Source organism: Nomascus leucogenys, chromosome 14, assembly GCF_006542625.1.
Source record: "Nomascus leucogenys isolate Asia chromosome 14, Asia_NLE_v1, whole genome shotgun sequence".
Classification (NCBI taxonomy): Eukaryota; Metazoa; Chordata; class Mammalia; order Primates; family Hylobatidae; genus Nomascus; species Nomascus leucogenys.
Genome location: NC_044394.1, coordinates 56,122,507 through 56,135,818, shown reverse-complemented (window position 1 = coordinate 56,135,818; position 13,312 = coordinate 56,122,507). Strand labels below are relative to the sequence as shown.

The following is a 13,312-nucleotide window of genomic DNA, read 5'->3' as shown; positions in this document are numbered from 1 at the left end:
GCTTCGGAGTTTCCTAAGTTTGGGGGGCTTGTCGCTCTGTCCCCTCAACTAATTTCCCTCAGTCGCTGGCGCTGCCCGGTGCCCTCGGTCGCTTGGGCCGCCCCCCTCCGCGACTTTTTTTTTTCTTTCTCTCGCTGGCTCTTTCAGCATCAGTTTCCATAGGGGGCGGGAAGGGAATGATATTTGGGGCTCCCTTGCCTTCCTCTCCGAGCCGCGGAAGGGGAGACGCGGGGAGGAGGTCCAGCCGGCCTTGGGCTCCAGCCAGGGGTCCGCGGAGACTTTGGTCGCCGAAGGCGTTTGACGCCGAGCATTTCGCGAGCTGCGCGCCCCTCTCAGCCGCGCCACCTGCGCCCGGAGTACAGCCGCACAGCGCTGTGCGGAGCCCAGGCGCCCAGAGCTCCCTGCCCCCGACTCGACGCTCCCGCGCTCCCCCTAGCGGCCGCCGCGCCGCCTCGCTCCGTCCCAGGCTCGTCGGCGGCGCAGCTCACGTGACCGCGCTCTGGGCCTGCGGCCGCTGTCGGTTCCCCCAGTCACCGAGCGAGAGGGAAGAAACAAGATGGCGGCTGAAGGCGATCCGGAGTGGGGCCCCAGCAATTCGGATTGAGCCTTCTCCCTCCACCCGCTTCCGTCGGCCGGGCCCCTCCCGCCCGGCCCCGCGGGCCTCCCCACCCGGCCCCGGCGCTCCCCACCGCCCCCCCTGCGCCCGCCCCTCCCCCTTCGCTTTCCTTCTCCCCCCGCCTCGGCTCCGACATGAGGGGCCGGCGGGGCAGGCCGCCCAAGCAGCCCGCGGCTCCCGCTGCGGAGCGCTGCGCCCCGGCCCCGCCGCCGCCGCCGCCGCCGCCGCCCACGTCCGGACCCATCGGGGGGCTCCGCTCGCGGCACCGCGGCAGCAGCCGGGGCAGGTGGGCCGCCGCCCAGGCTGAGGTGGCGCCCAAGACGCGGCTGAGCTCGCCCAGGGGGGGCAGCAGTAGCCGGAGGAAGCCGCCGCCGGCCCCCCCCAGCACCAGCGCCCCGGGCCGGGGGGGGCGAGGAGGCGGGGGCGGCAGGACGGGGGGCGGGGGCGGCGGCGGCCACCTGGCCCGGACCACCGCGGCCCGGAGGGCCGTCAACAAAGTGGTGTACGATGACCACGAGAGCGAGGAGGAGGAGGAAGAGGAGGACATGGTCTCCGAGGAGGAGGAGGAGGAGGACGGCGACGCCGAGGAGACCCAGGATTCTGAGGACAACGAGGAGGATGAGATGGAGGAGGACGACGATGACTCCGATTATCCGGAGGAGATGGAAGACGACGACGACGACGACGCCAGTTACTGCACAGAAAGCAGCTTCAGGAGCCATAGTACCTACAGCAGCACTCCAGGTACCCACCCAGCCCAGTTGCTGCAGACTCCTTCCCCACCTCCTCTGCCCTCCCCCCTTGCTCACTCGTGTGCTGTGCATCCTGCTCCGATCTCCCCCAACCCCGCCTCCCCCCCAAACAGAGGGGAAATGCGACGGCACATCAAGTGGCAAAAAACTAGATTTACAAGAGGAAAGAGGCGCATTGTTCAAAATGGAGATTGCATTGTTGCAGTTTGCAGGCCACACTCGCTCACTCTCTCTCCCCCCCCCAGCCCCCTCTTTTTCCTCTTCAAAATTTGTGCCAGTGCAGTGTCTCCACCGGGCAGGATTGAAACTTTGGCAAACACATATTCATTGCATTCATTTTTCTCCCCTTGTTTTGGTGTGGTTTTCTGAAATGAAAGAAGCCTCTTGTTTTGCAAACCTCTTTGCATTTCTAATGTGGTTTCTTTCGGATTTTTATTATATATCTGTTACTTAAAAGGGAATTAAGGATTTGGACAGATTGTGGCACACAAATACACACAAAAAAATGCGTTTTCACACCCCTAGCTGTGGTTTTAAAATTGTGTTAAGGAAACGGATCATTTGGGTTAGTAGGGGAACCTTATCTGGTCTTGTGTGTTTGTTTTTATTCTTGGAGGGCTAATGGGCCCGTGCAACAGTTGCTGTTAAATGGCTGATTAAAAAGCAAAGCAGAAAGCCAAACAAGACCCAACCAAATTTGGTTATTCATCCGATTCAGAATTATTTTGGTTAAATCAAAAATAAAAGTACAAAACCGCAGGAACGCGCGTCTTAACTCATTTGATCGCTTTGCCTTGCTTGGGAAATGCAGTTTCGTGTCACCTGTTGCAGAAGATATGTAGTTGATCATCTAGACATAATTCCGAAGATGAACTTTTGGAACAACTTCTAAGTCATGCAGCATCAGTATCAGATTTATTACACAACGACTTTTTCTTTTCACTCTATTTCTGAGGAAGAAGCCCTCCCGAAATCCGTAATGAATTTCTCCATGGTAACCCCTCTTCTGTTTTCTCACAGAAAGTTTCTCTAGGCTGGTGCTGAGATGCATTTTGTTAAACACCCCTGGCCCCTCGCAAAAGGCTGCTTTGTACACAGTTGCAATTTACTAAATTGTGAAATTAACATAAAGCAACAACCGGCAAGACTTTTCCTTTATAATTTTGCAAATCTAGATTAATTAAATTAGAATCTGGTTTTAAAAGCCTTTAAAAAATAAAGTTTATGAGAAAATATTTGTGAGGAAAAAAGACCTTTTTTTTCCTTGAAGTAAGGTGTGTCATGTCTTTCTCAGAGAGACTAGGGTAGTAGAAGTGGTTAACTTGAAAAGTTTCTGATTTTAATAAATGCTTAAATACTTATTGGAGAAGTAGCGTAGTATTAAGCCAAATGTAAACCCACATAGATGTCCTAACATAACTGAAAACAGGTAATTTCTTTTGCCCAATGGTCAGAATCGTTGCCAGTCTTGTCCGGGGCAGGCTGTCTGGTGAATGAAGGGAATGAATCAAGTGTCAGGTATTTGTGTCTTATATGTAGAAAGGACTACATGCAAATCCTTGCCAACTTAAGTTTAGTACTTTTTTTTTTTTTTTTTTTGAGAGGGAGTCTTGCTCTGTCGCCCAGGCTGGAGTGCAGTGTCCTGATCTCGGCCCACTGCAACCTCCGTCTTCCAGACTCAAGCGATTCTCCTGCCTCAGCCTCCCGAGCAGCTGGGATTACAGGTGCCCACCAGCACACCCGGCTAATTTTTGTATTTTTAGTAGAGATGGGGGTTTCACCATGTTGGCCAGGCTGGTCTCGAACTCCTGACCTCGTGATCCGCCCACATCAGCCTCCCAAAATGCTGGGACTACAGGTGTGAGCCACCGCGTCCAGCCTAGTATGTCTTTTATAGTAATAATTTTTACCTTAAGAAATCACATGTTGGTCTTCTTTGTACCCAGAGCCGGTAATTGAAACATGGAGACTGAATTGCATACACCCTTGGAGGAAGTTTTTTCTGGTTAAAAAGAGCTGAGACATTTTGGCAGGGCAGTTCAGCTAACTTTAAGTCCTATTTGAAGGCATAGCAAATAATATTTAAGATTGATGGGTGTGCATATGCTGACTTAAATTACAATTTGTAGCTAGGTGTCCTTTAAGAAAAATGTGTTTACTTTTGTGACATCTTGTTTTTCTTTTTTTGAGAAGGAGTTTTGCTCTTGCTGCCCAGGCTGGAGTGCAATGGCACAATCTTGGCTCACTGCGGTCTCCGCCTCCTGGGTTCAAGCAGTTCTCCTGCCTCAGCCTCCCGAGTAGCTGGAATTACAGGCATGCACCACCACACCCAGCTAATTTTGTATTTTTAGTAAAGATGGGGTTTCTCCGTATTGGTCAGGCTGGTCTTGAACTCCTGACCTCAGTTGATCCGCCTGCCTCGGCCTCCCAAAGAGTTGGGATTACAGGCATGAGCTACGGTGCCTGGACTGACATTTTGTTTTTCTTAATGACACTTGTAGCCTACCATGTGTCTACTTGTCTTATCCTTATTTGAAATTATTAACTCCTTAGAGATAAGTATTGAGCTTATTCCCCTTGCAGCTCCTGTAATAGTGTTTTGCACATAGCAGGCGCTCATCAAAGATTGGTTGGATAAATTATTGTTAGTAGATGAGAACTTGTAATAGATGAAGTTTTGATAATTCTACAGTGGGTGTCATAACCCCTAAATACTTTGGATTTAGGAAACTAAAAATTGGTCTAATTGTTTTTTTTTTTTCTAATTGGGTTTTGATGGACAATTTGATCAGTGAATGTTTTTTTTTTCAGTGGACGTGTTTCATTGCAAGAGTTACTTTGTTTTTGAGTTGCTATTTCATATTGCTTGCCAGGCATTTTCGTTTATTGGCTGTCATGTTAATTTGGATGTTTTACCTTTTGCAACACATTTTTTCTTAAGATTATGGTAAAATGAATGTGACTTTTTTTTCCTTATCTCTTCTAAAAAAAAAAAAACGGGATACATGTGCAGAACGTGCAGGTTTGTTGTATAGGTATACGTGTGCCATGGTGGCTTGCTGCACTTACCAACCGGCCCTCTAAGTTCCCTCCCCTCGCCCCCTACCCCCCATGTGACATTTTGAGTTCTAAACTTTTAGAACATGCCCACTTGCCTCGAATGAGTAACAATGCATGACAGTGAGTCGATTAGGCTAAGTACCAGTTTCATTGGTTTTATAGTCTGTACTTCCTGGAGGAAGGCTGTCAGGTAAATGTGTAGATAGAAGAAAAAAAGTTTTAGAACTGGTTTAAGATATCCGAATAACACATAAAGAAGTATGATTGATGAGTTTGAATCCTGTTGTACTGTGAAGGCTGAAAGAGGAATTTACTTTATTGGTAATTTATAGTAATTTGATTAATTTTTATAGTTTACAGGGTTGGTTTAAGTACTGACATGCGACATTCCTAACATAAGAAATAGCTCACTCCAAATACAAGAAATAACTCAGTATTTTGTAGGTAATGTAACTTAATGCAAAGACATTAGTTGACATTACCAAAGTCATGAAAGGTTTATTCATTGAAGATTGTTTTCCTTTTATGGAAAAAATGTAAGGATGGCAACTTTTTAGTATAAAATTAAAATCACCTAGTTTTGCTTAAGCTGAAGGCATATGGCTGAATAATGCTTTAATTCATTTTTACTTTTTAAATTTAGAATTACTTCACCCTATAGGTTTTATGACATTGCCAATATACTGAGAAGGATTGTATAGGAAGTGTTTCCAATAGGCATTTGGTAAGGTTCTGACACAACTTTGAAATTAAGCATTTGCTAATTTTAAGAAATTATGTTTAAAACAGAATGGTTCTTGTGTTGCACTCTCAGTCTTGTGTGAGACTTCTGAGAAGACTTACCTGGAATTTTAAAACTTGGAACCTCTGATAACTTCATAAAACAAAAACCCTGGTGTTACCCTGGGAGAGTTAGTGATTTATGTCCTCTAAGGATTGTCACATTGGAGATCAGTGGCAGAGATGCCATGAATGAATCATAGATTCAAATTCAAGCAGAATTTGTCACTGGTTTGACAATATTATTCCTATCAGTGTCAACTTAATATCTTTTCAGTATAATTTCTGATTGCTGCATGCGAGGTACGAAGTGCAGTGGGCATTTTAAGGAGGACGAGATAATATACCCCATTTAAGGGGATTGGTGTGGGCATACACTTCCTGGATGGGCTTGTGGAGAGTAAGGACAGGCAGATTGAGGGAGGGAGGGAGGGAGAGGGAGCGGGAGGGAGCAGCAGGCACTGATAGTAAAGTGTGGGCAGTCTGAAGTAACTCAGTTTAGCAAAAGCCTGAGTGTGTGAATAGGAAATAAACCAAAGCTCCTTTGTATGCCGTGTCGGGCAGTACCTAGAGGATCAGGCTATAGCAACTGTACTTTCCCCCTCTTCTGTAGAATAGGGATTGGGCTGGATCGTGATCCTCAGCCCATTTTCACTCCTGAACACCCCGAGGAGTTATACTGTATTCCCAGCAGCACCATGCACAAACATGAAACAGAACCACATCAAATCACAGAGATGCTGTTGAACCAACTGGTGTAGTTCTTTCTCCCAAATTGGGAGAATTACTGGGGAAATGGCCTAAAGCTGTCTCTCTTTCAAATCTATTTCAAATCTGTTTAATTTTGGGTATTGGGATGATCGGAAGATCTTGAAAGAGTGGGGTATGATTTCAGAGGGATGCCACGAAGTATAGCTTAGATTCTCTTCTGCAGGTTGGATTGACAAGGACGAGATAGCTGGTGGGTTTTGTAGCCCTGGATGGAAGATCAGTCCAGGAGGTACTTTAGAGTTCTTCAGGCCTTGACACATAGATGTGTAGAGAGAGGAATGCATTACATATGCCTCCCTAAGAATGGTAGCACTTTCAGTAACAGTGGGGAGGTCAAGATTATAAGGGAAATTAATGATACCTGTTTTCAGATATCAGCACCTCAAGAGGTTAAACATGAGAATTAAACAAAATGAGAGCCAAAAGCGTTATGAAAAAGTTGGGCAATATGATTTGTGAGTAGTAGAGAGGCGTGTCCTAGGTATGCATTAATAAATAGTCTTGCACACAGTTCGTGCTTTTCTATTCTGCTCACCCATGGGCGTGTTTGGAAGTTTGTATTGAAGCATGCCTATCACAGGACTGGGGATGTTAAGACCAGGAACTCTGGTCTCTTCTGTTAGGTCCTCCTTTCCTCTCTCCTCAAGACCCTGTGTCTTCCCTTTGACTAAAGACCTTTAATGGTGGAGACATGGGGGTGAGAGAGTGGTAGTCATGGTGGGCAAGTAGTAATCTGGGTGACACAGGAGCAAATCCTAGCTGATGCCCTTTTCCCTTCCTGCTCCTTCGCCAGGCTGGAATCCCTCTTCCTGGGAGATCTTCCCTGAGTCCTGTTTTGTACCTTGGTCTTCCTTCTCTTTGAGTGCCTGCTTACAGGCTTACAGTGGTTATGATGTCAGCACTGGCTTAATGCTGACACTGATTATTCTAATTTTATTTATTTATGAGACAGAGTCTCACTCTGTCACCCAGGCTGGAGTGCAGTGGCATAATCTCGGTTCACTGTACCCTCCACCTCCCGGCTTCAAGCGATTCTCCTGCCTCAGCCTCCCGAGTAGCTGGGACTGCAGGCGCCTGCCACCATGCCCATCTAATTTTTGTATTTTTAGTAGAGACAGGGTTTCACCATATTGGCCAGGCTGGTCTCAAACTCCTGACCTTGTGATCTGCCCGCCTCAGCCTCCCAAAGTGCTGGGATTACAGGTGTGAGCTGCCGTACCCGGCCTCTAATTTTTTTCATGCTTTTGGTTTTTTAAAATGATAAGCCTCAGAAGGCAGCATGTTTCTTAATTTAAAAAAAAAAAACAAAACACTTATACATCAAAATGCACTTTAAAAGATCGAAGGTGACCATATAGAAATAATTAAAATGCCCATAGTTAAATATAATTATAATGTTTTAATTGTTTTGTCTGCTGGTATATATCTAAAATTTTTATGTTTTTCTAGATAGTAAGTTATATTCAAATATTATTTTGTGATTGTCACATTTTAAAAATAGCGACTAATAGCTAACATTTATTGGATATCTTCTGAATTGCTGAATGATTTTCAAGCAATATTTATGAAAATTCAGTTTTTAAAAGGTAACAGCTTTATGGAGATATAATTAACATACTGTAAAATGTACCCTTGTAAAGTATACAATTTAGTGGTTTTTTTTAGTATATTGACAGAGTTGTGCAACCATTAACACTACCTAATTCCAGCACGTTTTTATGCCCCCGCAAAAGAAGCCAGTACCTATAGCATCACTCCCTGTTCTTCACCTCCCTCCTGCTCATCCCTGGCAGCCTCTAATCTACTTTCATTCTCTGTTGATTTGCCTCTTTTTTTTTTTTTTTTTTTTTTTAGGCAGAGTCTCGCTCTGTCGCCCAGGCTGGAGTGGAGTGGCGGGATCTCAGCTCACTGCAACCTCCACCTCCTGGGTTCAAGTGATTCTCCTGCCTCAGCCTCCCAAGTAGCTGGGATTACAGGCACCCGCCACTGTGCCTGGCTAATTTTTTGTATTTTTTTTTTTTTTTTAGTAGAGACAGGGTTTTACTATGTTGGCCAGGCCGGTCTCGAACTCCTGACCTTGTGATCCACTCGCCTCAGCCTCCCAAAGTGCTGGGATTACAGGCGTGAGCCACTGTGCCTGGCCTGATTTGCCTCTTATGGACATTTCTTATAAAGTGGAATCATATAATATAATATATGGCTTCTGCCATTTAGCCTAATGTTTTCAAGGTTTATGCATATCTTAACATGTATCAGTACTATATTTGAATAACACCTCATTGTATGGCTTTACCACTTTTTTTTTTTTTTTTATGGAGACAGGGTCTTGCAATGTTGCCCAGGCTGACCTCAAACTCCTGGGCTCAGGCAATCTTCCTGCCTCAGCCTTCCAACCTCCAGAGTAGCTAGGATTACAGGCACACACCTCTGTGTCCAGAGACCATGTTTTGCTTATCCATTTCTTAAGTTCATGGACATTTGAACTGTTTCCACTTTTTGGCCATTAGGAATAATGCTGCTGAGCACATTCGTGTACATGTTTTTATCTATACGTATGTTTTCATTTCTCTTGGGTATATAACTAGGATTATTTGCTGGATTATTGCAAATTCAGTTTTAATTTCTTTCTTATTTTTTTTGAGACAGAGTCTCCTGTCGCCCAGGCTGGAGTGCAGTGGCATGATCTTGGCTCACTGCAACCTCTGCCTTCTGGGTTCAAGCGATTCTCCTGTCTCAGCCTCCTGAGTAGCTGGGACTACAGGTGTGCGCCACCATGCCTGGCTAATTTTTGTATTTTTAGTAGAAGAGGGTTTCACCATGTTGGCCTTGCTTGTCTTGAACTTCTGACCTCAAGTGATCCACCTGCCTTGGCCTCCCAAAGTGCTGGGATTACAGGTGTGAGCCACCGTGCCTGGAAGAAAGTAATTTAGGAGTTAGAATGAATCCTTAGTGATAGATTGGTTAGGCTGGGATGTGGTGAGTGGGAGAAAAGGATTCAAGGATGAACTGACTTCTGAATCTCTCTTATTTCTCTTTTCCTTATTCACTCCTTATTTCTTCTCTTCATTTCAAATGGATCTAGTAACACTGATTTCTTTGTAGTTCTCACACACCTAACTCCTAGTCACCCATCCATCACCTTCTCCAGCCTGCCTTTTCTGATCACCATTTCCCTTACCCCCAGGTGGGGCTGAGTTCCTTTGTTTCCCACCCGTGTAACCTCCAGGACCATGTGCATTAATTGTTTTAGTTTCCAAATATTTGGGAATTTTTTGGGTATCTTTCTGTTAGTGATTTCTAATTTAATTTCATTTTGTTCAGAGAGTATACTTTGTATGACTTTAATTTTATAAAACATTTTTAGAGGCTTGTTTTGCACCCCAAAATTTTGTCAGTCTAAGCGAATGTTCCTTATGTACTTGAAAAGAATTTTGTATTCTGCTCTTGTTGGGTGGAGTATTGCATAAATGTCAATTAGGTCACATTTGTTGGTAGTGTTATTAAGATCTGTCTGACTTTCTACTTGTTCTGTTGATTACTGAGAGAAGTCTTGAAGTCTACAGCTATCGTAAAGGATTTGTTTGTTTCTCCTTGAAGTTCTAGCAATCTTCATGTATTTTGAGGCTTTGTATTCATGTATTTTGAGGCTGCTTCCTAAAGTCCATAAACCTTTAGGAAGGATTATTTTATCCTCTTAATTATTTAACCCCTTTATCTATATCTTTATCTGTTAAGACATGGAACTGAAATGGGCTTTTAATATCTGGCCCTTTTTTAATTACAACCTACTTTGGGCAGGGACAGTCTCATTCAGACTCTGTAGTGCTTGGTTCAATCTCTTGAATGCAGTAGGCAGCACAAGTAATTGTGGAACTGAATGATGAGTCAAAGAAAGCCTGTGGATTCTTTTCACGCTCTGTACTGTCCAGTATGGTAGCCACTAGCCACATGTGGAGAGTTAAATTAATTACAACTAGGTAGGCCGGGCGTGGTGGCTCATACCTGTAGTCCCAATACTTTGGGAGGCTGAGTGGGAAGATCACTTAAGGCAGCAGTTGAAGACTAGCCTGAGCAACATAGTAAGACACTGTCTTTACAAAAGAATTAAAATAGTTGGACATAGGATGGCGTGCCTGTAGTCCTACCTAATTGGGAGGCTGAGGTGGGAGGATTGTTTGAGCCCAGGAGTTTGAGGCCCTAGTCAGCTATGGACCATGCCACCACATTCCAGCCTGGGTGACAGAGTGAGAACCCATCTCTTAAAAAAAAAATTTAAGTAAAATGAAAACTTAGTTTCTCCTGTGGCACTAGCTGTTACACGTTCATTTCAAGTGCTCTGTAGCCACGTGTATTGCACCACACAAATGTAGAGCATTTGGGGCATTTCATATCATTGCAGAAAGTTCTCCTGGACTCATTGTAGTCAGTCTGCCTCTGTTAGACCAGAGGGAATTTACCTAACATCTCTTTTTCTCTAGCCTTTTATTTGCCCTAAATCCTGCACAGCTTGGGTAGCCCCAGCACTCTGGCTGAGTGAGGTCCCCCTTTGTGGAGACTCTGGGCCCAGCATTATTTGTGTATGTGATGGTATTGCATTTATGCAATAAGATTTGGGGTCATGTGTGAGATGACTTTCCATTATTTGTTGTTCTTGGTGGTAGGGTGAAGAGGAAGTTAACATGTGATTAGAAAATCTGCCACAGTCCTGGTAAATTTTTTTTTTATTATTATACTTTAAGTTTTAGGGTACATGTGCACAATGTGCAGGTTTGTTACATATGTATCTATGTGCCATGTTGGTGTGCTGCACCCATTAAATTTAGCATTAGGTATATCTCTTAATGCTGTCCCTCCCCCCTCCCCCCCCCTGCTTTTTTGAGATGGAGTCTCACTCTGTCGCCCAGGCTGGAGTGCAGTGGCGCGATCTCGGCTCACTGCAAGCCCTGCCTCCCGGGTTCACGCCATTCTCCTGCCTCAGCTTCCCAAGTAGCTGGGACTACAGGCACCTACCACCATGCCTGGCTGATTTTTTGTAATTTTAGTAGAGACGGGGTTTCACCATGTTAGCCAGGATGGTCTTGATCTCCTGACCTTGTGATCCGCCCACCTCAGCTTCCCAAAGTGCTGGGATTACAGGCGTGAGCCACCGTGCCCGGCCCAGTCCTGGTAAAATTAAGCTAAAAGTTATATGTATAGGCCAGAAGAGAAGGAAGGATTAGGATTCAGAGACTTTTGGTTGAGAAATTAAATTTGATAATTCAGAGAATTTCAGTATTATAAAAGTGTAAAAGCTGATATGCAAACTGAATTGTGAGATGTTAGTATGTCCTAGTGTGTCTGGGTTCTCCTGTATAAAACCTCTTTCTCAAGAGTCACTGGCCAAATTATTTATCTATGGAACCCCCTGAGATTTGCTAAGAAAGTTATACTTAGACTTCTTTTTACTCATGGATATGTTCTGTAATTCACACACTTGGGAAACGGCATGGCCATGTGATTCATACCAAATGGCAGTGTTCAGTAGGTGCAGTTTGTATATTTTACTAGAAATATGGCTTCTTGCTCGATTTCAGTATGTTCATAGTGCCTCTTTTGAGGTCTGTGTATAGTATATAGTATATTCTATTTATGGAAGTTAAGAAGTATTTCAGAAATGCATGTATTAATCTGTGTGGAATTTCTCTTGTCCTTTTTCCTTTCTAATTCTTGCATAGATACTTGTCTCAAGAGATGGTCCAACATTTAAAATAGTGAATGACATCTTAGCCATCCTAAAAGAATCGTTTCTAAAGGTTTATGAACTTATTAACAGAGCCTCAAAATACATGAGGACTGATAAAACTCCAAGGAGAAACAGACAAATCCTTAACAGTATCTTAGACTTCAACTTCTTCTCACAGTAATCAAGAGAACAAGTAGAAAGAAAGTGCAGTTTTCCCTGTTTTTGTAGACAGCAAAATTATTTCACACACTTCTTAAAGTCTTATTCAGTAAGTTACTCATTTCTCCACCTTATGACTGTACTGTGCTTTCAAAGTGCTGTGCAAAGAATAAAAAGTTTTAAAGTGGTTTTACTGTAATTTCAGATACATATTTGAACTTTTGAGTCTGAATTATCCAGGTGAAATGCATTGGATTTCTGATCCTCTGTAAACTTGGAAGAGTACCTTCTTCCAGGTGTATTGGTTTTCCTTAATTGCCTTAATAGCATGAGTTGTGAATCTTCTCTGTGTCTCAGAAGAAACCTAACAGTGGAGATTGTTTATGACAAGGGTCACAAATTTACATGCTCAAGTTAGGACCCTCTGTAAGGTAAAGACATGAAGTGCCCCCCTCTTTATTAATACATAACTGCATTTGCTGATAATATTGATTTGCCTTAAAAAACTAGTCCTATTGAGAATTCAGGCTCTTTTTGCTTTTACAGACAGTGCTGTCCTGAATGTGTTAGACATGTACCTTTAGTCACTTAAGCTGGTGTTTCTGTAGGGTAGATTCCTAGGAGTGGGATTGGATTGTTGCGTTGTAGTGTGTGCCATTTAAAAGTCTGGACCAGATTATACTCTCAACATCTGTTTTTAAACCTTCCCTAGCCTGTGCTTATGTGTTTTTGTTTTTTTTTGGGATGGAGTCTCGCTCTGTCGCCCAGGCTGGAGTGCAGTGGCATGATCTCAGCTCACTGCAACCTCCACCTCCCTGGTCCAAGCAGTTCCCCCGCCTCAGCCTCCTGAGTTGCTGTGATTAAAGGCGCACACCACCATGCCTGGCTAATTTTTTTGTATTTTTAGTAGAGACAGGGTTTCACCATGTTGGCCAGACTCATCTGGAACTCCTGACCTCAGGCAATCTGCCCACCTTGGCCTCCCAAAGTGCTGGGATTACAGGCGTGAGCCACCGTGCCCGGCCTATGTGGTTTTAAATTAACTTTTTCTAGAATCTACTAAGGTTTACTCAGACCTTTAGCAGATGTTCTTGGATACCTACTAGGCCCAGAGTCCTCTTCTCATCAATTTACTGGCAAATACACTCACTTGCGATATGAGACCCTGAGTTTTACCTCCCAAACGGCAGGATGTCTGTTTTGAGAGTTTCCTGGCCAAGTGGTAGAAAGTACCATGGAAATGGAGTTCTTCATTGCTTCTTACTTAACTTGAGTTTGGACCATAGAGAAGTCATTATTGTGTGGACTTCAGTTTACTCACCTGTACAGTATAGGATGGACTAGATGATCTAATGGTCAGGGGATTGGCAGACTTGTTCTTAGGTTACCAATTAGTAAATATTTCAGGTTTTGCAGGCCACCTGGCTCTGTCACAGCTGCTCAGCTCTGCCC

The 13,312-nt window shown here is 44.2% G+C and overlaps 1 protein-coding gene across 10 annotated transcripts in view; it reads left to right on the top strand.

Moving 5' to 3' along the window:
- The first annotated feature begins 548 nt into the window (after positions 1–548).
- BPTF (bromodomain PHD finger transcription factor) overlaps positions 549–13,312 on the top strand; it is a 158,799-nt gene continuing 146,035 nt past the window's right edge. For 8 of the 10 annotated variants that reach the window (XM_030827051.1, XM_030827056.1, XM_030827052.1 and 5 more), the window contains exon 1: positions 549–1,360. In XM_030827051.1, coding sequence (XP_030682911.1) covers positions 751–1,360 — 610 coding nt within the window. In that variant the 5' untranslated portion in view covers positions 549–750. The remainder of the gene's footprint in view (positions 1,361–13,312) is intronic. The other 2 variants (XM_030827059.1, XM_030827054.1) reach the window with 1 other exon arrangement.